A 27,651-nucleotide genomic window follows, 5' to 3' on the forward strand; every position below is an offset into this window, starting at 1 on the left:
CACCACAGCAACACAATAACAACATACTGAAACACTCAGAACACCACAGCAACACAATAACAACATACTAAAACACTCAGAACACCACAGCAACACCATAACAACATACTGAAACACTCAGAACACCATAACAACATACTAAAACACTCAGAACAACACAGCAACACCATAACAACATACTGAAACACTCAGAACACCATAACAACATACTAAAACACTCAGAACACCATAGCAACACAATAACAACATACTAAAACACTCAGAACACCATAGTAACACCATAACAACATACTAAAACACTCAGAACACCACAGCAACACCATAACAACATACTGAAACACTCAGAACACCATATCAACATACTAAAACACTCAGAACACCACAGCAACACAATAACAACATACTGAAACACTCAGAACACCATAACAACACCATAACAACATACTGAAACACTCAGAACACCACAGCAACACAATAACAACATACTGAAACACTCAGAACACCACAGCAACACAATAACAACATACTAAAACACTCAGAACACCACAGCAACACCATAACAACATACTGAAACACTCAGAACACCATAACAACATACTAAAACACTCAGAACACCACAGCAACACCATAACAACATACTGAAACACTCAGAACACCATAACAACATACTAAAACACTCAGAACACCATAGCAACACAATAACAACATACTAAAACACTCAGAACACCATAGTAACACCATAACAACATACTAAAACACTCAGAACACCACAGCAACACCATAACAACATACTGAAACACTCAGAACACCATAAAAACATACTAAAACATTTACAAACACTCAGAACACCATAGCAACACCATAACAACATACTAAAACATTTACAAACACTCAGAACACCATAGCAACACCATAACAACATACTAAAACACTCAGAACACCATATTAACAACATACTAAAACACTCAGAACACCATAGCAACACCATAACAACATACTGAAACACTCGTAACACCATAGCAACACCATAACAACATACTAAAACACTCAGAACACCATAGTAACACCATAACAACATACTAAAACACTCAGAACACCATAGTAACACCATAACAACATACTAAAACACTCAGAACACCATATTAACACAATAACAACATACTAAAACACTCAGAACACCATAGAAATGTTCCACAAACACTCAGAACACCATAGCAATGTGCCATGATTCATGAACACTCTGAACACCAAAGCAACACCATAACAACATATTAAAAACACTCAGAACACCATAGCAACACCATAACACGCAGAACACCATAGCAACACCATAACAAAATACTAAAACACACAGAACACCATAGGAACACCATAGCAACATACTAAAACTCTCAGAACACCATAGAAATGTTCCACAAACACTCAGAACACCATTGCAACACCATACTAACATACTGAAACTCTCAGAACACCATAGCAACACCATAACAACATACTAAAACACTCAGAACACCATAGCAACACCATAACAGCATACTAAAACACTCAGAACACCATAGCAACATACTAAAACTCTCAGAACACAAAAGAAATGTTCCACAAACACTCAGAACACCATAGCAACGCCATGACAACAAACTAAAAGGCTGCGTCCGAAAGCTCTTAAATGCTACCTATCCTACAATCCTGTGCGTTCCATTCCATGATGGTTGAGATAAAAAAAAAATAAAGATGGTGTCTGAAAGTTGTGTTTGGTTGTCAGTTTGTTTGTAAATGTATGTTTCTTACTAACGTTTTGCAATTTTGATCTTATTTCTAGTAAGAAATCAGTATTATAAAATTTTTATATTTTTTTAGTTATCATCAAAACTGTTGTACATCATTAAACTGTTACGCTGCCTCAAAAGCCTTCAGGTGTCTTCATGCTAAAATGCTGCCTGCAAAATCATTGCCTCATAAGGCAGTGAGGCAGCAAGTCAGCTGCCTAGGCTTTCAGACGCAGCCTAAAAGAATCAGAACACAATAGCAATGTGCTAAAACACTCAGAACATCATAGCAACGCCATAGCAACATACTAAACACTCAGAACACCATAGCAATGTGCTAAAACTATAGCAACATGCTAAAAGCACTGAGAACCCCATAGTAACTGCATAGCAAACACAAACAAAAGCGTGGAACTGTGGATGTAAGTTTTCTTCAGAAAAGGTAAAAATCCGCTTATTTTTAGTTTGTTCTTTAACACTTCAAGACTTCCTGCAATCAGTTTCTCTTTGACTATCTTAGCGAAAGCACCTGATCTGATTGGGTGTAACTCTGAGAGAGTCGGTCAGGTGACGTGTAGCTGTCAGACTGTCTGCTCCCTCTTGACGACTGTGTACTTGCCTTCTTAGTGTGTAGAGCTCAGGGGTCAGGCTGATGGGATTCACAGAGCCATAGGCCACTGACACCTGCACCTTTAGCTGCTAATGAGTTCCGGGACATCTGGCAGGAGCTTCATTTCCTTCTGTTTAAACAGACCACTTCTCCTTGTATCATTCTAATGGCAGTTCTGCCAAATCTACTCAATCTGTTGGTTAGTTTACTAGATGATGTTGCTCCATGACCAGTCCATTCATTTGTATTCTGGTTATTTCCCCCATGCATTTTTTTGCGATGTTCCTGTGACCTCAACGATCTTCTCCCAAACTCCTTCCATATGTGCCCGCTGGAATGGCCCGTGTTCATTGTTGAGACGATCTTTCACTCCATGACCTTTCCTCTCGTCTTCCAGGAGTCCAGACGCACTGGTCTTCACCTCTCTACAGCTTGTTTCTTGCTTTTCTCTTTCAGGGGCTCAGATCAAATAGAGGATAACTGAAATGCATTAATATAATTTGAATTAATTTTATTTCAAGGTTATTGTAATGCAGTGTTTTCTATTTATTTTTTCCCATAAAATAAGCAAAAAAAATTTGCTTATTTAAATTTTGCTTATTTGTTTAAAAATGCTTATGCTAGGTTATTTCCCAGGCACATTTCTTTCATCTTGTTTCATTTTTAGTTTGTCATTTAGGAATTGAGGATTTATGAATATTAATTGTTTAAATATAGACAAGATCTTTTTGTTTGTCAATTCAAAGCGTGTTTTTAAATTAGTCATAATTTTCATTTTAGTTTTAGAGTACAACAATAATCCAGTTTCCAATTAACTTTTGCGAATCCACTTTTGCTAGTATAAATACAGGAAAAACGTTCTGCGCTCCTGTTGTGTGGTCTAAAAGGGTTATTCCTATTCTCTTAATGAGTAATGGGTGTGTTTTGGGGCATAACATGCTACCAGCAGCCATATCACCCTGGAGCCCAAGACCGGTTTCCCACTGAAGCTAAGCAGGGCTGAGCCTGGTCAGTACCTGGATGGGAGACCTCCTGAGAAAACTAGGTTGCTGCTGAAAGAGGTGCTAGTGAGGCCAGCAGGGGGTGCTCACCCTGTGGTCTGTGTGGGTCCTAGCACCCCAGTGTAGTGATGGGGACACTATACTGTCAACAAGCACCGTCCTTCGGATGAGACGTTAAACCGAGGTCCTGACTCTCTGTGGTCATTAAAAATCCCAGGATGTCTTTCGAAAAGAGTAGAGGTGTGACCTCGGCATCCTGGCTAAATTTGCCCATTGGCCTCTGACCATCATGGCCTCCTAACAATCCCCATATCCGCTGATTGGCTTCATCACTCTGTCTCCTCTCCACCAGTAAGCTGGTGTGTGGTGGGCGTTCTGGCGCACTATGGCTGCCGTCGCATCATCCAGGTGGATGCTGCACACTGGTGGTGGATGAGGAGATACCCCCTGTCTATGTAAAGCGCTTTGAGTACCTAGAAAACTGCTATATAAATGTAATGAATAAATTAATGCAATAATCCAATCAGAGTCTCATCTCCCATCCCCTTTAAGAGCGAGTTGTGCTCGTGCCATGGTGGATTCACTATTTAAACGGTGGAATTTGAAAGCACACAGACTGAATGTGTCTCCTCTTTTACACTGTAATCCTTTCATTTTTAATATTTGGCATGTTTGTGTGTAATAAGCAAAGTGAACGCATGTTGTGGACCCGACCAAGATGCCCATTTTCTACTAACGGGCTCTTTAAATAACCAAAAAAAATATATTGCGCCATTTCCAGTTCCTCAAAATAGCAACATGCCAACAGTGTGCCTAAACACGCCTCATTTTAAGACAGCACACCCATGGGTGTACAAATGGGCACAAATGCATTTGCTATTTAAACAATGTGGCGCAGGATGGGAAAATGAGAACTGCATCGAGGCTGAAACTAGCAAAAACACTTGCGTTGTGCCGGGTGTATGATAGGGCCCTTAAAATGAAAAAGGTTTATTCGTGGTGCTTTCTAAAGCCATATTTAGGGATAGTGATGTGAAAATGTTACAGTTATTTAACATAACTAGTCCAGCAATGTTTATGCAGTGGACTTGAAATTTTCATCCAATAAAACTGACAAACAATTGCATAGACTCAAAGACCCGAGCCATATCTGGAGAGCAGAATATCACAGAGACTTGGGGATGAGCTCTTTTTACCACCTGAGCCTTCAAACAAGCACAACTAAGAAATCTAGTTTTAATCTGCAGCCATCCATATCGAGCCATGTAAAACATCAAAAACAGAACTGCTTAGCACAGCTTGAGAAGAGGCTGTTTTTATTGTTGTCACAGGTGCTTTTCATGATCCAGTGATCCACGTCTGGAGCTTCTGGTTTTTAATCTGCCTCTAAAGAGAAACTGCAGTGGCGATATACAGCTGTAGTGTCCCAACATGCATTTGATTCCTCATAAAGCAATCAGAAAACAGACAAGGCAATGCGAGTGCTGACAAACCTTCACACCTGACTTACTGTAGGAACTCACAGTGTATTTGAAGTTTATTTGCGGACGAAAGAGAGAAGAAACAAGCTCTTATTCAGTGAAGTCTGGGACCATCTCTGGCATGGATTATTCAAAAGACAAATAGTACAATGTAAAGTTTTACTGCACCCCATTTATCATGAGGGCAGTTCTGCGTCTGTATGCTTCCTTATGCGTTTCCTTTTCCTGTTGTAGAGCACATATGGCCTCTGTTTTGTGGTTGTGTTTTTTTGTGTGTGTGCATATAATTGTTTTCGTTCTTCATTTATTAATTTTTTGCATGATTTTTCCTCAAGATTGGATTTCAAATCCAATCTGGTCTGGATTCTTCAGGCTGTTTTTCCCCAAACATATTTCATTGTTTTCTGCAGAGATTGCATGCGTTTACTTTAGCGTAAGTGTCATTTGTTTCCCAGTTCAGCGTGGTGACATCTCAGACCCGCGTCCGAGCTCTTCTTGCCGGGGAATCCTCTTTCATTATTGTAGGATTAAATATTGATCACAGATTTAAGTGTCTGTAACAGTGGCTTGTGTATAATGCATTGTGAGTGCTGTCTCGAAGCAGTGCATCACAGAAACTCGAAATTATTTACCAACCGATTTGAAGCATCACTTTGCACTTAAACATCTGTTAGATTATCATTAGGACTTGGAATAGTTCAGCCAAAAATGAAATTTCCTGTTTCTTTTTCTGACTCCCAGTCCAAGATGTATATATCTTTCTTTCTTCAGCCATAGAGAAATGAAGGTACCAGAGGAAAACTAGTCCAAGTGTATGGTGTTCACCATAGGCCATTTTCAATCGTCCAAAATCCATGATGGTCCATATTTAAGCAGCTTCAAAGTAATCCACACAACCCCAGCCAACAAATAAGGGTCTTCTTTACCACCACAATAAGTCAATTTCAGAAAACTATTGAAAAATTATATTATTTTTAACCACAAATGCCCGCCTTGGTCCAGCTCAGTTTGATGCATAATGTCTAGTGTGAAATATGCATTTTAGAAAGGTCATGCATGACGTAGGCAGAAAGATCCGCCTCATTTTTGACAAGTATGACGTAATAGCAATGTCCAAATGTAAAAACATTAAAAACCACCAGCCACATCTCAATATGGAGCAATCTGTTTGAATTATACATTATTACTACCATACAGAGCAAAGCCTTCATCTGTCAGACTCGGACCAGGACGACCCTGTTCCTCACATTCTTGAAATGGTGGTAAAGCCTGAGAGACCAGCAGCCCGCATGCTTAATCCTGATTTATTTGTACAGTAAACACCTGACGTCCTGGATTGGTACTAATATTTATATAAATGTAAATTGAGGAATATTAGCCGGAGTCCTCAAGCTTTCCTACAAGCCTATAAGTCATTCGCTGAGCGTGTAGTGTACATGTAGGCTGTGTACCGTGAGGACGAGGACCTCCAGACCTGCCAGCTGGTTATTGATGGTCAACACTCTCGGCGAGGAGTGTAATACTTTTAAAATCTCATCATTTACTCCCAGACACATTCATTCTCAAAGGTTTCATCAAGAAAATTAATCCCAAGGCCTTTCAGATCATAAATTCACCTCCGTCCCACATAAATAATATTTTCCTTTTAAAAAGTCATGTCTGATATTGTCAGTTTTATATGAGGAGCCGATTTTAAAGCATCATAGATGGTTTTATTTTTCAACTCCACAAAACTACTCCCTTCCACGAGGAAGATGTCTGAGGAATTTTCTAGATTTGAATGGTTTTCTGTGTTATTGTCTCAGTTGAGTTGATATACACAGCACAAAAACAAAAGTTGAAGCATGTGGAGTGTTGTGCTGCTGCTGCTGGAACACAGGTGCATTGTGGAGATGTTGGTTTAAGTCAAACATATAAGACTCTCTCGACACGCAGCAGATTCCCTTAATCTCATGGATTGGCTGATATTGATGATTTAGCAGATCTGCCCGCCGCTGGGCTTTCTGCTGGACTGCAAACATTGAAGTGCTGGAAGCTCATATATGTGCAGAACAACAGGGGTTTTGACACAAATCTTCTTTGCACACGCTGTATTCACAGACTTTTTAATGCAACATTTTACACTGCAAGACAATGTATCAGACACTGAAATTTGTATTTGTTGTGTACATTTATGTGGCAGATTTACATTTTAGGATCATTGTCTTTTTTTTCTTATATAAAATAATATTAAAACAACATTGAGTAGATATTTGTCTATTGTTTCTCCCTTATAAAGTTGATCAGCTGTTTAACATAAAACATAATGCTTTTCAAATGATCCGCTCAATCATAGACATGTAAGCAATGCATGTTCACTGGGTTATTTTTAAACAGAAATCAGTTTGAAATGTTGAGGTTCATTGATTCTAATGGTAATATGTTTTGTGACATATTTAACTGTCATCTCATTCATGGGAATGTGAGTTGAGTTGTATAATTTATATGGATACTGCTGTAATCTACTACTCTAGTAACATATATACGTTTGACTGTGTTATCGACTTATTATCGACTAGTTTATTCATCTCCAGGAAAAGCAAATCAGGCAGGATTCCCATTCTTTTTTATTGTTCAGTAGCATGAGGGAAATTCAGTGTATTGTTCAGGCAGGAGCGCAAAGGTTTTACTGTAGAATTCATCTTCCTGTCATTAACAGCAAAGCAAGGAGGGCATGTGTTAAATGACCTCTCTCCCTCCGAGCACCGCACATGTCAAAAAAGGACGGCGTATCTTAAACCCCGTCTCATTCTTAATGAAAACTGCGAGTTGCAACAGCCTCTGATCTTGTGTTTTAGTCAAATAGAACTCTACGCTTGAATGACAGCTCTGATCTAAAGCATTTAAGTGCAAGTTTTGATCTCTCTGCCTTTGATTAAAACTAATGAGCTCATTTAATTCAAAATGAGAATCTCTGATAAGAGAAATAAGGTTGATGTGATTGGATTAGAGAGGCGAATTAAACTCTTAGAGCTGAAGTTTGTGCTTATATAGTGTATTAAAAAACTGTTGGCATATTCCTGTGTGTTAGATGATGAGAAAAATTTCATAGTAATTCATATTTAATCAGAAGAAATGAAATGACTAAATATAACATGGCTCTGCCTTTTCCCCAGAGTGATAAAGGACTAGTTAGATTTTAAATGACATTTAATTCATGTTCTCCGAACGAAAGAAAGAGGGAGGAGAAAAAAAGGGCAAGAGAGAGAGAAACAGGGAAATACAGCAGTCCAAACCCACAATTATGATGGTGTCTATTCTATACTTTTATGTCCCAGGTGTTGATTTGAATCTAACTTTTTTCTTGTTGTTATATAATGGTCACTTAATTTTCCTAGATTTTTTTTTTTTTGTGCCTTTTTTATTTTGATCACTTTTTAAATGTATTATATATAGATTTTACTCATGTCCAAGACCCAGACTTTCAGTCTTAAACTTTGAAAATGTAATTGTATTAGTAAAATTAACTACTCTGATTGCAGTCAAATAAATATATGAGTGTCATTATTTATTGTGTAAAAAATGTCACAAATTATGATTTTAATAATAGCATAATTTCCATCACAAACAACAATTTGATCCCTAATAAAGAGATGCTACATCAGCATTTAGATGGACAAATGTTTTGTTAGCAGTTTTGGCTCTCATACTGTCCTGTTCTTGCACTAAACCTCCTCTGGTGGCTGTTTGTAACATGTTGAGCGTCAAGACAAGTTCAAATGTGCAGTTAATTTGTCTCTAATCAAGCGTGTTACAGCAAATTAGCAGAAGCTTCTTTGTTCATCAGGTGTCCTTGTGTTAAGATCAAGGCTTGAAATCTTTTATTTATTTATTTATTTTATTCTCATCTGGTAAGAGATGTATTATAGTATAAAAATACATTAGTTTGTTCACTGTCATCGAAAATGATATATTGTTATTAGATTACAATTTTTTCTGAAGCAAAAGTGAGTATTGTTTTTACTAAACCAAGTTTGTTAAATTACGCTCTGCTTAATTTTCCCATTTCCTATGGAGACAAATACATCTAACACCATGCTGGTGAGGTTTATTCATTTGCAATGTAGAGTTTAAAGCAATTATCATGTTTGCCGAGGCTCCGCTTCATGCTATTAGTAAATACAATTAAAACATTGTCAAAGTTTGATTAGCGCCTTCCCCCTTATCAGGTTGTGCTGTTTCATTAACTGTCTACGAAGAGATGATAGAAACTCAATGAGAAGATATTACACATCATACTCACTAAAGCAGTCTGATATCTTGCTGTCTCTGTGAGTTGTTGTAATGGGATGCTTGTTTGCTTGTTTCTGCAGTGGAGTCGAACAGCCCTAGTCTCCTGTCACCGGATAACACTCTAGAACGTTCCTTCTTCATCCGAATGAAATCCACACTCACCAAGAGAGGCGTCCACATCAAGTCCTCTGGATACAAGGTAAGACTGTTGGCATGTTCTAAAAGAAATGAAAACTCACTTCAGTCTTGTATCATAGTTAATGACAGAATTATATATGTGTCCCAGCCAGACCGAATAATTGGACAATATTTGGTGTTTTAAAATAATCTGAATCGAGCAATAGCTGTGCACGCTTAAATGATTAACAGAAGAATTTTCTTGCTTCGTCCCATTGCAAAATCTACTTTTCAAGTTCTTTTTAATCATGCACATTGTTTTAAAAAGTTTATGTGAGTTTTAGTAAATGATAAATTTTTTAAACTTTAATTTTAAGTACACTGAAATTGTATTTTATTTTCAACAATACTTTAAAGGGTTAGTTCACCCAAAAATGAAAATTCCGTCATTAATTACTCCTAAGCCTCATGTCGTTCCAACCCCGTAAGACCTTCATTTATCTTCGCACTACAAATTAAGATATTTTTGATAAAATCTCTGACCCTCCCATAGACAGCAAGGATATTACCATGATCAAGGCACAGAAACGTAGCAATGACATCGGTAAAATAGTCCATGTGACATCAGAGGTTCAACTGTAATTTTATGAAGCTACAAAATTATTTCTTATGTGCAAAGAAAACAATAATAACATAATTTATTCAACAATTCTTATCCCAGAGTTACCATCTTCTGCCATTTTGGAGAGTACCCCAGAACATAATCAACATAATGCATGTGCATGTGCTGTCTACTTATTGTTTTCTTTGCACACAAAAAGTATTCATACTTAGCTTTTTGAAATTACGATTGAACACCTGATGTCACACAGACTATTTTACCGATGTCCTTGCTACGTTTCTGTGCGTTGATCATAATAGTATCCTTGCTTTCTATGGAGGGTCAGAGAGCTCTCAGATACTATCAAAAATATCTTAACTTGTGTTCCAAAGATAAACAAAGATCTTATGGGTTTGGAGAGACATGAGGGTGAGTAATTAATGACAGAATTTTCATTTTCGGGTGAACTATACCTTTCAGTTGAACAAAAGTTAAAATAAAAACATTTATAATTTTTATTATTTCAAATAAATGCTTTTCTTTTGTAGTCATCAAAAAATCCTGGAAAATAATGCATCACAGATTTCACAAAAACATGAAGCAGAACTGTTTTCAACATTGATAATGATAAGAAATTATTCCTGAGCAACAAATCAGCATATTAGAATGATTTCTGAGAGATCATGTGACACTGAAGACTGGAGTAATGATGCTGACGATACAGCTTTGCATCACAAGAATTAATTAAAATTTAAAACATATACAAATAGCTATTTTAAATGGTAATAACATTTCACAAAAGTACTGTTTTTACCGTATTATTTTACTGTATTAAATGCTGCTTTGGTGAACATTAGTGACTTGATATTCCAAAAACATTACAAACCCCAAACTTTGAACAGTAATGTATTCTGTCACAATTTATATTTGTGTACTATGCGCTTTTTGCAATCATAGACAATACCACTGATACGACAGATCACAGAATGCTGTACATTTAGTATCTATGGAATTGTAAACAGAGAAGTGGATGATTGTTTGGATGTGTCTTTGAGTGAACGATCCAAACCCCCTGCTGCATCCATCTGGACACAGATTTGATGCAAATAAGCGTGAAGTCGGGGAGCGCACTAACCCATAGCATAAATATTCACGCATGCACATTCGCATACATTACCGGCCAGACAAGGACACTTCTTATTGCATTTACTCCAAATTAACTCAATATTTGTGTTGTTACATAATACAAAAGTATCAATTTTGCATACGATGCGCCTGCATTAGGTGATAGGTGCGAGGCGGCGGGAAGCGAAGCGCGGCACACATCATGGCTGTTTATATCTCCTCTTCACTCTGGAGGTCAAATCAAAGTGAATTCTTCTTCAGCTTAAACCAGTCTTTTCTTTTCTGTCTCTGCCCCAGCTCAGTTAATGCACTCATGTAAAAGCTCTCTATCATTACTTGTGCCGTATCGCATTTCAAAAGCACTCCAGAGAATCCTTAGGAACAGATGAATCTTATTTCTTATGTATACCTATTCTATATTCACCGACGCAGTGATGGGAGGGGGGTGGAGAGAGAGAGAACATTGTGTGCTGAACCATGAATTATAAAAATTGATCCCTTTGTTATGTTGGCTTGTATTAAATTGAGATATGCTATGCGGCTGCCTCTCGCTGCGGCCACGGTGAACCCTTGCCATGTCAGTTTGCATTTAGCAGCCTGAGCATATTTAATGTTTTGCCAGAGCTTATGATGTTCTTGCCAAGAGCACTCCTGCAGCAATTCACCGGCGAGTTTCTCTTTGTGGCAATTACTTCAAAAGTTGTATTTTCCAACTAACTTTTTGATGCCCCTTGCTTTGGGCTTCAGTGGAATCATTTCCATTTTGTATTCTTTTAATGTGGCTCAATGTTTATTTATTGAAAGACCCAGTGTTGTACGTATGTAGAGATGGATGTGTATTGTGAAGGAGATGTGTGTTTTGCGAGTTTTGGGCTTCCACTCTCTTGTGTGCCGCTCTGTTTGTGAGAATTCGTGTATGGGTTTAATATTGGCCATAATTGGACATCACCTTCTGATCGCGGCATGGTGTGATGTCTTACTGAAGCTTGGCAACAGCTGCATCAAGTGTGTTTGTGACTGCCGGTGTTTCTGTCAGATGCACGCTCGTGTCGCGATAACACACTGATCAAAGACCAGAAACACACATTTTGCCCCCTCTCAGTCTCATTTCTCCAAGAATACCTATTCAGAAAGGTGTTTTAATGGCTTGATTTTAATTGAGAGATTATATTAGATGGTTTTGCTTTGAAAAATTAAAGACTTATTATTTAAGTAGCTTATGCAACAGCTAGGAGTAAAATGTGACCCTGGTCCACAAAACCAGTCATAAGGGTCTATTCTGTGAAATTAAGATTAATACTTCATCTGAAAGCTGAATAAATAATCTGTCCATTGATGTATGGTTTATTAGAATCGGAAAATATGTGGCAAAAAGGCACCTATTTGAAAATCTGGAATCTAAGGCTGCAAAAAAAATCGAAATACTGAGAAATCATTTTTAAAGTTGTCCATATGAAGTCCTTAACAATGCATATTACTAATCAAAAAATATGTTTTGATATATATATGTTTGGGAATTTACAAAGTATCTTGATTTAATATTTTAATGATTTTTGGAATAAAAGAAAAAATCTATCATTTTGACCCATACAATGTATTGTTGGCTATTGCTACAAATATACTTGAGTGACTCAAGACTGGTTTCATGGACCAGGGTCACAAATAGTAGTAAAAATGGTGATCTAAAATAGACACTTTAACCTATATGTTCATATCAATTTTAACCTAAAATCTAAATAAAAAAATCAGCTACTCAACTACTAATTCAAGGTAAGCTTAGAGAAAGAAAATATCAAGCATTTTGATTGTTAAAATTTAAGCCCAAAGTAAACTCTGCTTAAAAAATTTGATTTCCTGACTGAATGTGACATCATTGAACTTTCTAGTCACCTTTAATTGGCCACTGATTTGAGATGGCTTTTGAATTCTGTGAAAATTCAATCAAACTCTCAACTCTACACCAGGAGAGTCACTCTTTTTTAGTGACTGTGGCAGTCCATCGTTCCTGGGGTTTGGATTTGCTTGTCCCTCAGCGGAAACGTACAAAGCATCAAAGAGCTCCATCGGCCTGAGCACTCGGTGACTTCGGGGCCGCGACTGTCTATATGAATGATGCTAATAGCATCTCGCCGATCTCTGAGGTGAACCAATGAAAGGATAGTGTCAGAAGTTTAAAACACTACAAAAACAATCCCCTCCAGGTTTCCCTGGGTGATTAAAATGGATGAATCCAAAAAAGAACATTGTTGCCGATCTAGTCAATGCATCCTCTGGGCAAAATGGGCTACAAAAGACTTTAAAGCATTACAAACTTTAAAGCCAGTGAAAAAGTAATTAGTTCCTCTGCTTGTGTTATCTCTCGATTATTTCAGCTGGAAATGGTGCTTTTTGTGTTTTTAATATTTCATGAGCATGTACATAATGGGTACAAGAAGCTGAGAATCCTGGTTTGGATCTTGGTCAAGTGTACACTAGTATGCAAAGTACATAATGGATTATCAAAGAGCTCAGTAGTCATCTTACATGACTTCATCTGGTTTATTTTCTGTTATATTTATACTATGGTTGGATACTTTACTAAAGGATGTGAATGTAATTCAGAAGACAATTGCATCTGACCGGTTTTCCATTTTCCGTTTTGTGTCCTCTTCAAGGTTATCCACATTACCGGCAGGCTGCGGATAAGAATGGCATTAACACACAGTCGTTCAGTACCCAATCAAATCATGGGAATGGTTGTGGTGGCACACGCACTTCCTCCGCCAACCATAAATGAGGTTCGGATCGACTGCCAGATGTTTGTTACACGGGTCAACATGGATCTCAACATCGTCTACTGTGAAAACAGGTAACACTCTTTATATTATATATTATTATATAAATATGGGTAATGATTAATGCCTAATGTTAATCTCTAAGAGGGCAACAATTTCACACTTGTATTTGCACAATCTTATTTTGCAAAGCTTATATGCACTATTTAATAAAAGTCTAGTGTTGTGAGCAGTTTGATGTAAGAGATGTTTTATCTGCCCAAAAGAATGATAAACGGTGAAAAAGAATTTCAATTTCAGCTGCTTAAGAGTTCAAATGTGACATTATTGTAGAACTGAAGGATCAGCGGGTGAAAATATGTTTTGCAAGAGAGGACAATCAGCCACACAGTAATGTTCATGTGCAGTTCATTATGGAGCTGATAGTGATGAGTTCTGCTTAAACGCAATCCCAGAATGACCTTGTTTCAACATCCATCGCTCGTTTGAAAAGCCGGCCAAGAAAAAACCCTCTTTTGCACTTACAAAACATCTGTGGTTCCACTGCTGCCCCATAAAATGAGAACATCTTTATTTGGCCTGGCTTGAAAGGAAATATCATATTGGTTTTATTTATATCTCTGGGATTGAAGTCATCCCAGTGTCTGCTAAAATTTTGACCACTCCCCTGCACTTAACATATGAGGGATAGAAATCGCTTGGCCTTTTTTATATATACTGGCCATGTTCTCTGATCCGTGTAGAGAGGTTAGAGTCGACTAATGTCTCGAAATGCACCGTTAACAGTATTTGCCCAACTTAAAGGCATCTCATATGGTTTTAACCACCTGTTTTGATCAAATTTTCAATACTTCTGTGATAATTGCTTTTAGATTCAGCAAGCAGTTGGTAGAGCTACAGTAGGTCAGAAAATATTACGTCTATAATGAAAACAGGCTGACAGCTTGCCATCACAGATGGAAACCTTTTTAATGAACGAAATCTGGTGCAATATATATTTAGCTTACAGAAGGGCTGGGAAATCAGAATCTCCTTATCAGTGAGGTTGACTAGAAACCAATCAGGTCTTTGTCCTATTTTAATGTCATTCACTGGAAAGAGCTAATATCCCACAGTAAGATCTGATTGGTTTCTTTTTGGTGGGCTGCTCAGTTTTCCTTATTGATATGACCATTACAATATCAAAACTGATTTTATACGTATTTTGTAAATAAAATAAAAAAAGATAATTGGAGTATGTTTTACAAGGAACTACTATTTCGGTTTTTCTACTTCAAACTTCAATGTGTTACTTGCTGTTTCTGTTTAATTATTTGTCAAATTTACCAGCAATTTCTAAATGAACATTTTTTAAAGTAAATCCTACACCAATTTATTTTAGTGTCAGAACAGATCAGAACAGCAATTTAATAATACAATTGAAGTAATTTTCTCAGCTGTTGCTAATGATATTACATTATAACATCAAAGTCATCATGAAATGCCAACTGCAACCCTTTATCCATACGATTTTCAATGCAAAAAAACAGATGAAACACTGAACTGAACTGCAAAAATTGTTTAAAAATAGTTTGAAGGGGGGAAATGGTGTCAATTTTGATTTTTATGCTGAAATAATCCTCTTCTAGAATAAGCGACTACATGGACCTGACACCTGTCGACATCGTAGGAAAGAGATGTTATCACTTCATTCATGCAGAGGACGTGGAAGGCATTCGGCAAAGCCATTTAGACCGTGAGTATCTGCTCCGAAATCCATCCAATCAATCTGTGCAGCAACCCAACAGTGCCAAAAACTAGAGGATGGTTCTTAAAGAGCAAGATTCAGTGTCCTTACATGCTTTAGCGGGACTCATTGATCATTGGTCAATGACATCCTGAGAGCACACTGTGTTACGTGCCAAAGCTGGTGTAATGTGTTCGCTGCAGCACTTCAGCGTAATGGGACAGCAGTGTGACAGGCAAGATTATCCATGCTAGTGCTTCTTCTCATAACTGTCCATGAAGAACCGCTTCCCTCTGCCAGACGGTTAGGCGAGCGTGTGTCTTCCAAACAAGCCTTGTATCGCTCAGGAGGCACAGAATCTCAGGTCGTTTGACAGTCTTACACATTTCACTCCACTTTTCAGGTTAAGTTGCTCCTCTCAATGTACAGGTGCCACATTTCGAGCGCATTTTTGTCATGTAGTATTCATCTGGGCCGATCAGTCTCTGCAGAGCCCTTTGAAGGTTCCTCAACCTTTTGCACGCTCTGCTTTCATCGCGCTCGGCTGGAGGGCCGCTGACCGTCTGGGGGAACGTTCATGCTTTTTGAATATCCTAAATCATCTGTTAAGTGTGTTTTGGCAGCACACCTTTCCCGCTCCCCTCCACCACGATGGCAGAAATTTAAAACGTCATTGAGAGCAGCGTAGCGTTTCACACAGTAAATGTGTGCGCTGCTCTACTGCAGGCAGGTTGCCATTATTTAAGTAGTGAGGGTTGAGGCACAGGAAGAGGAGGAGGAGGAGGATAAATCCCTCGTTTTATTAGGTGTTTGCAGAGGAGGGTGGGTGTCCTTGGGGCTGGTGAGGGAATTTGGAGCTGTCTGATTAGATATTGGGAGTTCAACTGAATTAGAGCGCAATTACCACTGTATTGCACTGTCCCTTTGCCTTAAAAAGCCACCAGATTGGGTCCATTAGACCTTGATTTGAAACCCAGCGGAGGCAGAGGAGAGGGGACCGAAGCCCTGGATTGCATTGATAGCAGAGAGAGAGAAAGAGACGGTGTGAAAGGAGAGGGAGAGAGATACAAAGAGAGGACTGCACATCCCCAGCTACCCTTGGCTTTCTAACCATCTATTATGCATTAGCATGGCGGCAATCAACATAAATCTAGCCGCACTGCAAATGGCTGGCTGTGTCGCTACAGTAGAGAGCTGATAGGGGTTCTGTTCCTGCATTTTACTTTGCACATTCACGCTCGATCTGATAAAATGTGGTTAGCTGGTTGAAACAGTGTTTGAAAATGTTGCTTTAATCATAATTCAAAGAACTTAAACTTTAAAAAAAAGGCTAAGCGATGCTTTTTTCAAAACTGTTAAACTAAAATGTGGGATACTTACAAAAAGTAGCTAATGACAATGAAGCTATTCATGAGGCAGTGTACATGCACAATCATACACTGATTATGCTGAATAACCAGCCAATTTATTTTTATTTATTTATTTTTATTTTTTTTTTAGGAAAACAATATTTTGATAGTTTTGTCTAGTCTTTTTGTTATACATGTAATTGCCCTCGATGTCGATGCAAATAAATAACCATTAGAGATTATTGATAATTTTTGCACAATAAGAGCTATTTTATCTTGTGCATGGATGATTAAAAACTGTATTATCTCACCAATTCACACAAGATAGTACACCTATAACTAATAAAACAAAAACAAAAATTATAAATGGGTTAAATTGATTCAGTAAATTCCTTCAAATGAGAACATAGTTTAAGAAAATGTTAAATTATTGCTAATTATTGCTTCTGTCACACTACTACTTGATACGTTTAGTTAGTTACTAAGAAATCCTAGCAGTGCTAAATGCATTATAATGACGCGAGTGTCGTCTTGGCTTCTATCAAAGCCAGATCTTCAGGTGTCTGCATGAACATGACGTGCGTGACTAAGGAGCAGTCACACCGATCTCCCGCTGATTGCTCATCAGACACTGATATCAGATCACACAGGGCCACCAGATTGGTTAGAGCCTGGGATAAGAGGGATGATGTCAGTCTGGTCAAATCTCTCTGCTGCAGATGCAGTGACTTGTGCCTGGAGAAGATGTTCCTTTGGCTTGAGTGCATGTAGTATTATTTATGAGTTGTGAAGTATGATATATTACAGATGCATACTGCAGAGTTCATAGGCCACTGCTCAAGTTTTCAAGGGCCAGATAAAGCATTTAAAGCCGATCTGTTTAAATTGAGCACTTTGACCTAGGGTTGTTTAAAGGGTTCTTTATGGTCCTTTATAAAATGGGTAGTTTGTGGCCTTTAAAGTGCATGGTTGAAAAATGCTGATAGGTAGAACAATTGTTTATTGATCATAATGTTCATTTAATTCATATAGCTGTTGTTGTCTTTTTTTAATAAAAAATAAGGCATTGGTTAGAATAAAATCGCTATACTGTACAGTCTCTTGTGGCCTCTTCCTTTAACTTCTTTTTGGACATACTAAAACATGAACTGTCATTCTCATCTATTTGTGTAATGCTTTAATTTGAGCTTTGTAACTGTGAAAATCAAAAAGCTCTGGTTTATCGAAGGAAAATTTGAAAGCCGACCGTTGGTGCTCATGAAGAATTTGAAAGCAGGTGTTTTATATGGGCAGAAATGCATTGTGACAGCTCTGACCTCACCTGTGTCAGCTTCCGAACAGGACCAACACGGCTTAAATTAATAAAAGACGCTGTGTTACACGACTACGCATAATACTCACCGCATAAATGCTCCGCGGGTGTGTGTGTGTGTGTGTATGTGCTTTTACCAGCTGAGAAAGAGAGTGAGAGAGAGAGACAGAGGTGGGAAACGATGGCTCACAGAAGTGTGGAGAAACCCCAGGAGACTGAAGCTCTGTGCCTGAAGGCAGACTACAAGAGCCGGTCTCTGAAGAGGAGTTCAAACTGACTTTAATGAAAAACTCCCTTCACTCCTTATTGTGCTTGAAGATAGACTCCACAGCTGTGGAAAAATACACCTGCTCTAACACCCATTGCATGTACCATTGACAATATTTCTTCAAATTTCTTCTATAATGGATTCAGAGTAAATATAAAATAGATGTTTCTGTTAGTCTGTCCTCATGGATATGCTGCATTTATGTCAGCAGTGATACATTTGCGTGTTATTTTACTTCGTTTTTAGGTTGCACCAGTTTTGCCAACCAGCTTTAACTAGTTTTACAACTATCTCAAGAAGTTTGGATTAGCACGTGCCCATAAACAGACAGCATTGGCCAGCTAGAAACTGGTTTTATCTGGATTTTACAACATAAAAACACCAGCAAATGATTGCATCCCTACTTGCAGTTTTTTCAAAATGCCTTGAAACTGTGATGATGCTTTGAAAACAATGATCGCAGGTGTAATTTCACTTCTCACCGCTTCTCTAAATAGCCAGGGCATTTACTTCCTCCGCTGGTGAAGTTTCCCCATTAGATCCAAAGAATACAAGTTAAAAACCTCCAATTCACTTGTCCGGCCAAACCCTGCCCGGGTGCCGCAGATCTGTGTGTCTGCTCTCTCATTCATAAAAGGCTTGTCTTTACAATAATATCCCAGTGGACTGCAAGGACTTTTCCATAAAGCAATTTCACGGGTGTAAATTACTTACTTTTATATGACAGTGACACCCTCCACCCCTCCTGCTGGAAGTGAGGCCACGCTGGGTAAAGGGTATCTGAAAGGTAGCTGCTATTATGGAAGGGATCCAAGTGATTTAACAGAACTGAAGGACAGAGGCCCTGGCGCAGAGACTGTGAGCAAGAGAGATAGAATGAGAAAGAACGGAAATAGAGAGGGAGAGAGAGGGAGAGACCATCCTGCGGGCTTGCCCGAGGCTCCAGGAGAAGGCAGGCAGATTAAAGAGGCCGTATTCCTTTTAAAGCCTCCGAAAGCAGCCAACGACTCCTGCACCGGAAAATAAAAAGAAGGATACAGAAAGAGTGAGAGAGAGAGAGAAAGAGGTGGCTTCATTACCACTAAATCAATAACTCAAGCAGGCCCTGATTGATTTAATGGCATCGTAACTGAAAGGGGGTTAAAAAATAAACCTCACCTGTACAGACGTGGGGCCAGCACATCAGATGCAATGCAGATGAGATCAGCTCATCAGGTTGAAAGGCAGAGAGAAAAATGTCCTAGAACTTGTAAACCCTAATGAGGGTTTAAAGGGACCGTTCGGACTCGCATGTTCACAGATGGAGGGGAAGACTGCTCTGTATGTATGACAAGATTTAATATACTTTGTACAATACTGTGATTCGGTTTCAATTTAATGTACTTTTTTGCAAAAAACAAATAGCTCTACATTTTGAATGACCAAAGTATTTGCAACTTAGCTGTGTATAAGGAAAATGGTGCAGGATATCTATTTATCTGTCTGCCACTATAAGAATTTAAAGCATTTCAAAAGAAGATGTTAACTTTCGTAGTTAATGAAGTTTTTTTTATTGATTAGTTTCCATTAGCAGTTCCTTCTGTTGTCTTCAGTTCTGTCATTTCAGATGTGAAATATGTTTTTGTCCAGCACTTTTCTTACATTCCATCTATACTGAACCAAAGACTCTTGGCAGCATGTAAACTTTGTTGAAGAGAGTGAAGGTGAGTCAAGGGTATGCCCACTGGCCACAGTGAAAAAGTCAGATAAACAACTCTTGGCTTTTTGTCTCAATTTTCTGGAGTTAGAGCTTAGTTTTACATTTATTGGTACAGAAAGCAGTCGGTGAACTAAAGTCAATTATTGGAGCCTTTGGGACAGCTTCTTAAACAATGCTATTAGTCTGTAATGATTTTAATTACTAGACTTATTCTTATATAAATCATCCTTCTCAATGGACTCTTTTTATGGAAAGGGCTATTTGTAGCTGTAATTAAACCCAGAATCTGAATTTACTATCATGCTTGGATTCAGACTGTTTCTGTTTTGCAGAACAATGATTAATGCAAATTCATATTATTTGAGATCGCCATTTAGTGCTTAATTTACCCAAAATTATCATGTCTTCACATGAATAGTCTTAGACAAGGACACAATTACAGAGCCTTTAGCAAACAGTCACAGCGCCCTCTGCTGGGCCTTTAAGATTAATAGTGTTCAAGATGGTAATATAATATCTTTCAAATTAAATAATGGATAGGTTTTTGCTTTACCTAGTCACACGGAAGGAAAATATTATCATTAATATTATTTGCTGTTTTTGTAGTTAAACCTGACTGTATGTAAAATTTTTATATATCACATTGTTCACTATATCTCCTTTTTCCTCTTCTTTTTTTCTCTTCCACCTTCATTCCTTTCTGGTATACTATCCTCTTTCTTTTCCATAGTGATGAATAAAGGTCAGTGTGTGACAAAGTATTACCGCTGGATTCAGAAAAATGGAGGTTATATCTGGATCCAGTCCAGTGCCACTATTGCAATCAACGCCAAGAATGCCAACGAGAAAAACATAATCTGGGTCAACTATGTACTCAGGTATACGAGTCGTCTTCTTTGATGAAAATGCCACATCTTTAGATTTTGATTTGTTCTGTTCAGCACTGTAACAACATGAAAGTGTTTTCCTTCTTGAGAAAGTTAGTAATAGTCTGTTCTTTTGTAAGATGACGAAGGGCAAACACACTGAACTTCTCAAACTGCAGTGTGATTTCTTACTGCTTTTGGGTCTGTTCGGGCTTAGAGATCATTAGAATGCTCTGTGGTCTGGGCCTCAGTGAATCAATCAGGATATCTGGAACGTTCTAAAGAGAGTGAAGGATGTTTCACACGGCTGTGAATGATTTCTTCTAAACGTGTATTTTTATGTGATTTCTTTTCTAATGGGCAGTAATCCAGAGTACAAAGACACACCCATGGATATCGCACAGCTGCCTAACCTGCCAGAGAAAGCATCAGAGTCCTCAGAAACATCTGATTCTGAATCCGACTCCAAGGAGAACTCTGGTACAGTAACACTCCTTGTCCCATTTCAATGTAGTATGCCACAGAACCTTACATAATAAGTGGAAGGAAGTTGGTTTGATCCCCACAAGCTGTCCCTTGAGCAGAAGACTTAAAGCGGTTCTTGCACTGAGATTGTTATCTATTCATGGAACCATTTCTGGTAACATTAGATTCTACATCGTAGATTCTTTACAAACTAGTTGTACAGTAAAGTAACACAGAACACACTTGAAAATTTTCTTTTAACCAAATGCAAATGTCTCATCTGAGGGCTCTTGCTGTGTAAAATATCTTCATTTCAATAATTACTGGAAATTATGTAGGACAAGGAAATGTGGTGCTTTCGATATGTCCCTAAAACTGGGGTAAATAGTCAATTAAAACTCCACAGCCAGTTGGAGATATTAATTATACATTCCAAAAGAAGATGAAGTGAGATTCCAGAGATGGTGGAGGCTGTGAGTGAACAAGGGCCGGTTGACAGTCTGGGGAAAGTGCCAACATATTGGCCCCTGGGCATCTCTTCCTGCCGAGCCTTTTGCCAGCCTTCATCACAAAGGTTACAGACTGTGCCAGCTGCAGCTGGACCAAACCAAGACCTCTTCTCCTCTCACACTCCCTACCAATCTCTACACTCCGCCTTCTCCTTCTGTCTTTCTGTCTCTTTATCTCTTTTTCTCTCTCCGCGCTTCTCTTCCAATGCAGATATGTTTTTCCTAAGGCCAGAAATTCCAAATCCCTGTGAGATGTATGCCTCACAGTTCAGTTTTCCCCCAACTTCTTAATTCATGCGCTTTAAAAAAAAGAATTTTAATTAATGATTTCTGATACATTGTTTGATCTCACCTTGATCTATCAAAGTCACTTGTTCTAAACAGAATTTGAGTTGACCATGACAAAACTAATTATTAATGACAAATAACGTCACATAAGTCACCGGTGGCTAATGCTGTTGCCAAAAACAGAACATCAAAGAGCAATTTATGTCCTTAGTGTAATTGTGTCCTGTACTTAAGAAGCATAATATATATCCAACTGGAGCACTTCCAAACTTTAAATGAATACCCTTCACATAAAACCCCTGAAAATGTTTAGTGAACTCTGTTTCTTGTGCAAGAAACCTTACTTTGTCTAATAAACTGACGTATATGGAAACCTGTCCTCTAAAACATTTTCTTTCTCCCAGAAGACAATGAAAACTCCAAGTCAGATGGGAAGGGCAATCAGTCTTCCGAGAACAGTGAAGATCCAGAGTCAGACAGTAAGAAACAGACGGGTCAGCCACCAGAGCAAGAGATGAGACGACAGGAGGAAGGAGACAGTTCCAGCAATCCAGAAAGTCAGGACAGTGATGATAGTCTGGAACCTTCTGACTGTGAAACTGACCACAAGGAGGGCCGCCTGGGTGGTTTACACATAAAGGTGGAGCACTATGGTGACGGTGAGGTGGAGGAACTACAGGACTCGCCCTCCTCTTGCTCCTCCTCAGAAGAAGAAGAGGATGATGTGGAAGATATTGTAAAAAACTGCAACAGTGGAGGAGAGCTAAGCGGGCCAGCAATGAGTAAACACCAGAAGAGAAAGAAGAGGAGAAAAAAGCAGAAATGGGATGGTAGTCGGCAACGTCTCCGTCTGTCTCCCTCAGCGGCTGCTAACCCCAGCCCTGGCAGCCTGGACCCCACCCTTGGAGACCAGCCTCCCCTCCTGCTTCCAGCCTCCCCAACCAATTCATCTGTGCTGAAGATCAAGACTGAGATGTCAGAACCTATAAACTTTGACAACGACAGCAGCATCTGGAACTACCCACCCAACCGAGAGATCTCCCGCAATGAGTCTCCCTACAGTATGACAAAACCCCACGACACCTTCCCTTCTCCCCCACCTGCCGGCCTCCAGGTGTCCATCCCGGACTCTGTCCTCACTCCACCTGGTGCCGAGGGTGGAGGAGGCAGCAGAAAGCCCAACTACAATGGCAACAGTAGCAGCAGTAACAATAATAGTGCCCCCACCTCTGTGTCCAGCGCAACTCCGGGCAGCTTGGTTCCTCCTTCCAGTTCCACCACCGCTGATCCACTCTCCCCACCTCTCTCGGCCTCACCACGGGACAAGCAGCAGGGTACACCCACCTCCTCTGGATCCCTGCTCTACACCAGTGACCTGGAAGCCCTGCAGAGGTTACAAGCGGGGAACATGGTACTTCCATTGGTGCACAGAGTCACAGGCACACTTGCTGCCACTAGCAATGCTTCCCCGCGAGTCTACACCACTGGAACTATCCGATATGCCCCGGCAGACGTCAGCTTGGCCATGCAGGGCAACCTCCTGCCTAATGCCCACACTGCTGTGAACTTTGTGGATGGGCCCGGCTTTGGCATAGACCCTAAGACGCCCATGGAGATGCTGTACCATCATGTGCACCGGCTCAACATGTCCACCCCCTTCGGGGGTGCAGTCAGCGGAGCTGGCCTCACGCAGATGCCAGCTGCTAATGTCTTTACCACAGCAGAGGGACTTTTCTCCACGCTTCCGTTTCCCGTCTACAGCAATGGCATCCACAACACACAGACTCTGGAGCGCAAGGAGGATTGAAGCAAAACATTGAGACCATATTACTGTGTTTAACTGTGTTAAAAAGACTCTTCTGAGGCAAAAGACTGTGTATCAAAGTTGGTCAAAAGTGAGATGTTCTAGCACTTTGAAATTTGAGCAATTGAGCTTGTGTAACTGAAATGAATGGTTTATCTTTCTGTGTCTTTCTATCTCTTCGACTTTCTTCTTTCTTGACTCTTTACACAAGTTCTTGATGACCGTTTTCTCTAAACAGACTAAAAAGACTCACCTCTATCGTAAAGAGTTCCTTTTGAGCCACCGGAAATTCATAGCACTGTAGCGTATGTTTTCTCTGTGGTGAGATATTTGTCCAGAGTATGTAACATCCTCATTAGGATGTCTTAAAGGTATTAGAAAAAGAAAATCGAGAAGAAAGGAAACTGTTCATGTTTCTAAAGGTATCTTGATGTAATTGAGATTGATGCTGACAAAAGGATGTTACCCTGTTTGATGTAGTTCAAAGGGTTTTACGGTTCTTTCTAAAGGGGGAATAGTATTTTAGAAATAATGCTTTTTCTTCGTTTTTTTATAGCTCAACTTAACTTGCAAATCATGCATTTAAAAAAAGCAATTTTAGCCGGGTATTGACCTGTGAATAGAATGTTACTATAAAATCCCAGGACATGGAACAGGTCAGTGTGAGATTTTTCCAGTTCCATCTTCTGTTTGCAGATTCATGGTGCTATCATTGAGTTACCCTCATTCAGCTGGCTGATGTAGGTACTGTTCCGGAACTCCAGACAAACGGCGGCTTCAGGGCTTTTCCACAGAAAAGTCAAACCTTCAACAGACTTTTTTTTGTTTTAGTTTTTTTTTATGTTCATCACTTACCCATGAGCATGGGAGAGTATTTTAACTCGATCAGATTGAGTTTGGAAAGGGATACAGAAGTTTGTTAGTTTTTTTTGTTTGTTTGTTTGTTGAATTCTTTTTTATCTCTCAGTTCAACTGAGACTTATTTTGCATCATAAACTTGAAGATGAATGTTAAACTCCAACAGGCTTTGATCAAAGCTTTTTTCATTGTTTTGGAGATTTTTTAATATAATTTTTGGGTTAATTGTTTACACTCCCTCTTTAGCTTAAAGCCTGGTGTCCTTTCCGAAATCAGTTCCCCTTCATCCCTATACCCCTTAACTCTCTCTGGAAATCACATATCAAATGGAGATTGTAATAAGGACATGCATTTTCAATCAAAAAAATTTTTTTTTGAAAATCCATTCCTAATTTTTACCCATTGTTGCCAAAAATAACTTTACTATCACAGTATGGTGTTAAAACACTGTGATTTGATGTAAAAAAAAAAAAAAAAAAAAAAAAAAAAACCTAAAGTAATAAAACGGAAGAAAACTGTCACTTCATCCTTTGGCAGCCGTCCATCAAGTCATCTATTACACAGCGTGATAACCGTAAACTTGTACAATGTGTAAGTGTCATTGGCTGTCAGTCTCCATAGCAACTTAAGTGTGTGTTACTATATGCAGTATATACTAAGCTAATGTAGCTGTTTTGTCCTTTGTCCTCTCTGTGCTAGTCCGGGCTCGGACAGGGAAACATTGGTTCTCCTTCCAGCCCCCTTGCAGTCTTAGTGAACCAGTGGAGGTTAGTGGATTTTGTGTGGTGGCCTTCCAATGTAGTGTCACCTATTTTGCTGCTTCCTTTTTGTATGTATTACTTTTTTCTGTTTCTGCTATTGCTTTGCTGTCGTGTAGTCTACAGACCTCTCTCTCTTCTCAGAGATAAAAGACTCTAAACTAGCTCAAAGGTTTAAGGAGCCATTTTTTTGCCACTGAGGAATTCTGGGATTGCAGTTTCCAGCTCAAAGGTGATGAGGAATAAAAAAAAAACTGAAGTAGCATTTAGCAGACTGGAACCTTAAAAGCCTCAGATGTGAAACATTCCCAGAGTCCCTTGTGCTTCTCTTGTGCATTGGGTGTATTTCATTGGTTTCCACCAAACCTGTTGACTTCAAGGACCCTGCAACTCAAAGGAAAAAAAAAAAGAGATGACGGTAGTATTTCAGGACAATAAACAATTTTAAAGATTTCTAAAGAGATGAAAAAAATATTTCGCACTATAAAATCTATTTTTATAGGTGTTTTGGAAATGCATGTTTACTAAGTTGATTGTTTGGTTTACTTGATTTTGTTCGGTCCAGCGGCTTTGTCAATGTTTAGTGTTTTTTAGTCTGTCCAGCAAAGGGAAGGGGGGGCCTTTGTCTTTTTACCTGAATCAGGCTTCCCCCCGACATCAGGAAACTTTTGTCTGTGGTTTCTGTGAAGACGTGTTGTTACTCAAACCCAGGTCATGATGTTAATGTTTTTAAAAATGACAATAACGGGACTCGCTGTTGGAACGGTTGCAGGAGAGTTTGGCGTCACCGCTGCAGGTTAACAGGATCCTAGATTTTAGCATTTTGTACGTAGAGCAGAAGCGGTCAGGACAGGGCTTGGGGGCAGCTCCAAAAACAGACACTGTGGACCAGGAAATACACCCATATGTTACTAACAGAACAGCCGGGCGAGCTGTTTCAATGTATCTGTGTTGTGTCAAAATGATTGCTGGTGATTTAATCTTAAACTAATCTCAGCTGCTGTCAGATAAATAGTGTTTAAAATTACAATATGAGAAATCACTTCATTACCTGTGAAGACTGTGTCTGTGTTTTTAACTATTTCTTGTACAATTATACAGATTCTTTTATGAGGAACTTGGTGCCAAGTAGAAGAATATGGGAGAAAGGGGATTCTCTAAGTATCAGTGTTAACAGTGTTATAAATTCTAAGTACAAACAAATTAAAATATTAAAAAGAAAAAACTATGGTACATTTTTATTTTGTTTTTTTGTGTTCAGAGGAAAAAAGACAAAAAGAAAAAACTAACTGAAGCTAACTTTGAGTGCCTGGCTTATTTTTTTGGAAACACATTTTTTGTTCATTTACCATGAATAATGCTGCAATTCAAAAATGTACATACTTCATTTTACAACAGGGTTATTTTATACTTTTGTAGGTTTTCATCAGTTAAAGCGACATGTCATACATGGTTGTCTTTCTGTAACACAGTTTTTTTACCATCTTACAGGTGCCATATTCATAATAAACTTATCTTGGATTTGTTACTATCTGGCATCATTTCTTTTACATTCTGTTCATCATAAGTGAATGCCGAACATCAGTAATTATTCTTTGCATTCCAACTTTCCTGTTTCTTCATGTTTGTTCTTTCCCTCCTATGTTTTTCTCCCAGTCTTTAGTTTTGGTTAATGTAGCCATTTTTAGTTACCTACAGGTTTCAGGTAAGGGAATATCAATATTCCCATGTAGCCCTGCTGACTTTTGCTTCCACATACAATGAATGGCAATCCAGTGCACTTGTACCAGGACCTTTGTTTCTGACAGTGAATCTCCTTTACGTTGGACAGAATATCACGGGTATTTCTGGCATGTTTTTCCACCTCACGGTATCCTCACCAGGTTTTCAATTAGCAGGAATATTTCAATCTGTGTCTTCTATTATACTGATCTCACTGTAACTTCCTACGGCAAAGCTAAATAAAAGGGGAAAAATGCTTCCTTTTAAAAGTGTTTTACTT

The 27,651-nt window shown here is 38.8% G+C and overlaps 1 protein-coding gene across 4 annotated transcripts in view; it reads left to right on the plus strand.

Annotated features, from left to right (window-relative positions):
• LOC132112450 (neuronal PAS domain-containing protein 3) overlaps positions 1–27,625 on the plus strand; it is a 312,773-nt gene extending 285,148 nt beyond the window's left edge. For 3 of the 4 annotated variants that reach the window (XM_059519926.1, XM_059519929.1, XM_059519928.1), the window contains 6 exons: positions 9,211–9,329; positions 13,628–13,821; positions 15,376–15,482; positions 20,832–20,979; positions 21,332–21,447; positions 22,634–27,625. In XM_059519926.1, coding sequence (XP_059375909.1) covers positions 9,211–9,329; positions 13,628–13,821; positions 15,376–15,482; positions 20,832–20,979; positions 21,332–21,447; positions 22,634–24,036 — 2,087 coding nt within the window. In that variant the 3' untranslated portion in view covers positions 24,037–27,625. The remainder of the gene's footprint in view (positions 1–9,210; positions 9,330–13,627; positions 13,822–15,375; positions 15,483–20,831; positions 20,980–21,331; positions 21,448–22,633) is intronic. The other variant, XM_059519927.1, reaches the window with a different exon arrangement.
• Positions 27,626–27,651: the final 26 nt, after the last annotated feature.

This window comes from Carassius carassius, chromosome 32 (genome assembly GCF_963082965.1).
Source record: "Carassius carassius chromosome 32, fCarCar2.1, whole genome shotgun sequence".
NCBI lineage: Eukaryota > Metazoa > Chordata > Actinopteri > Cypriniformes > Cyprinidae > Carassius > Carassius carassius.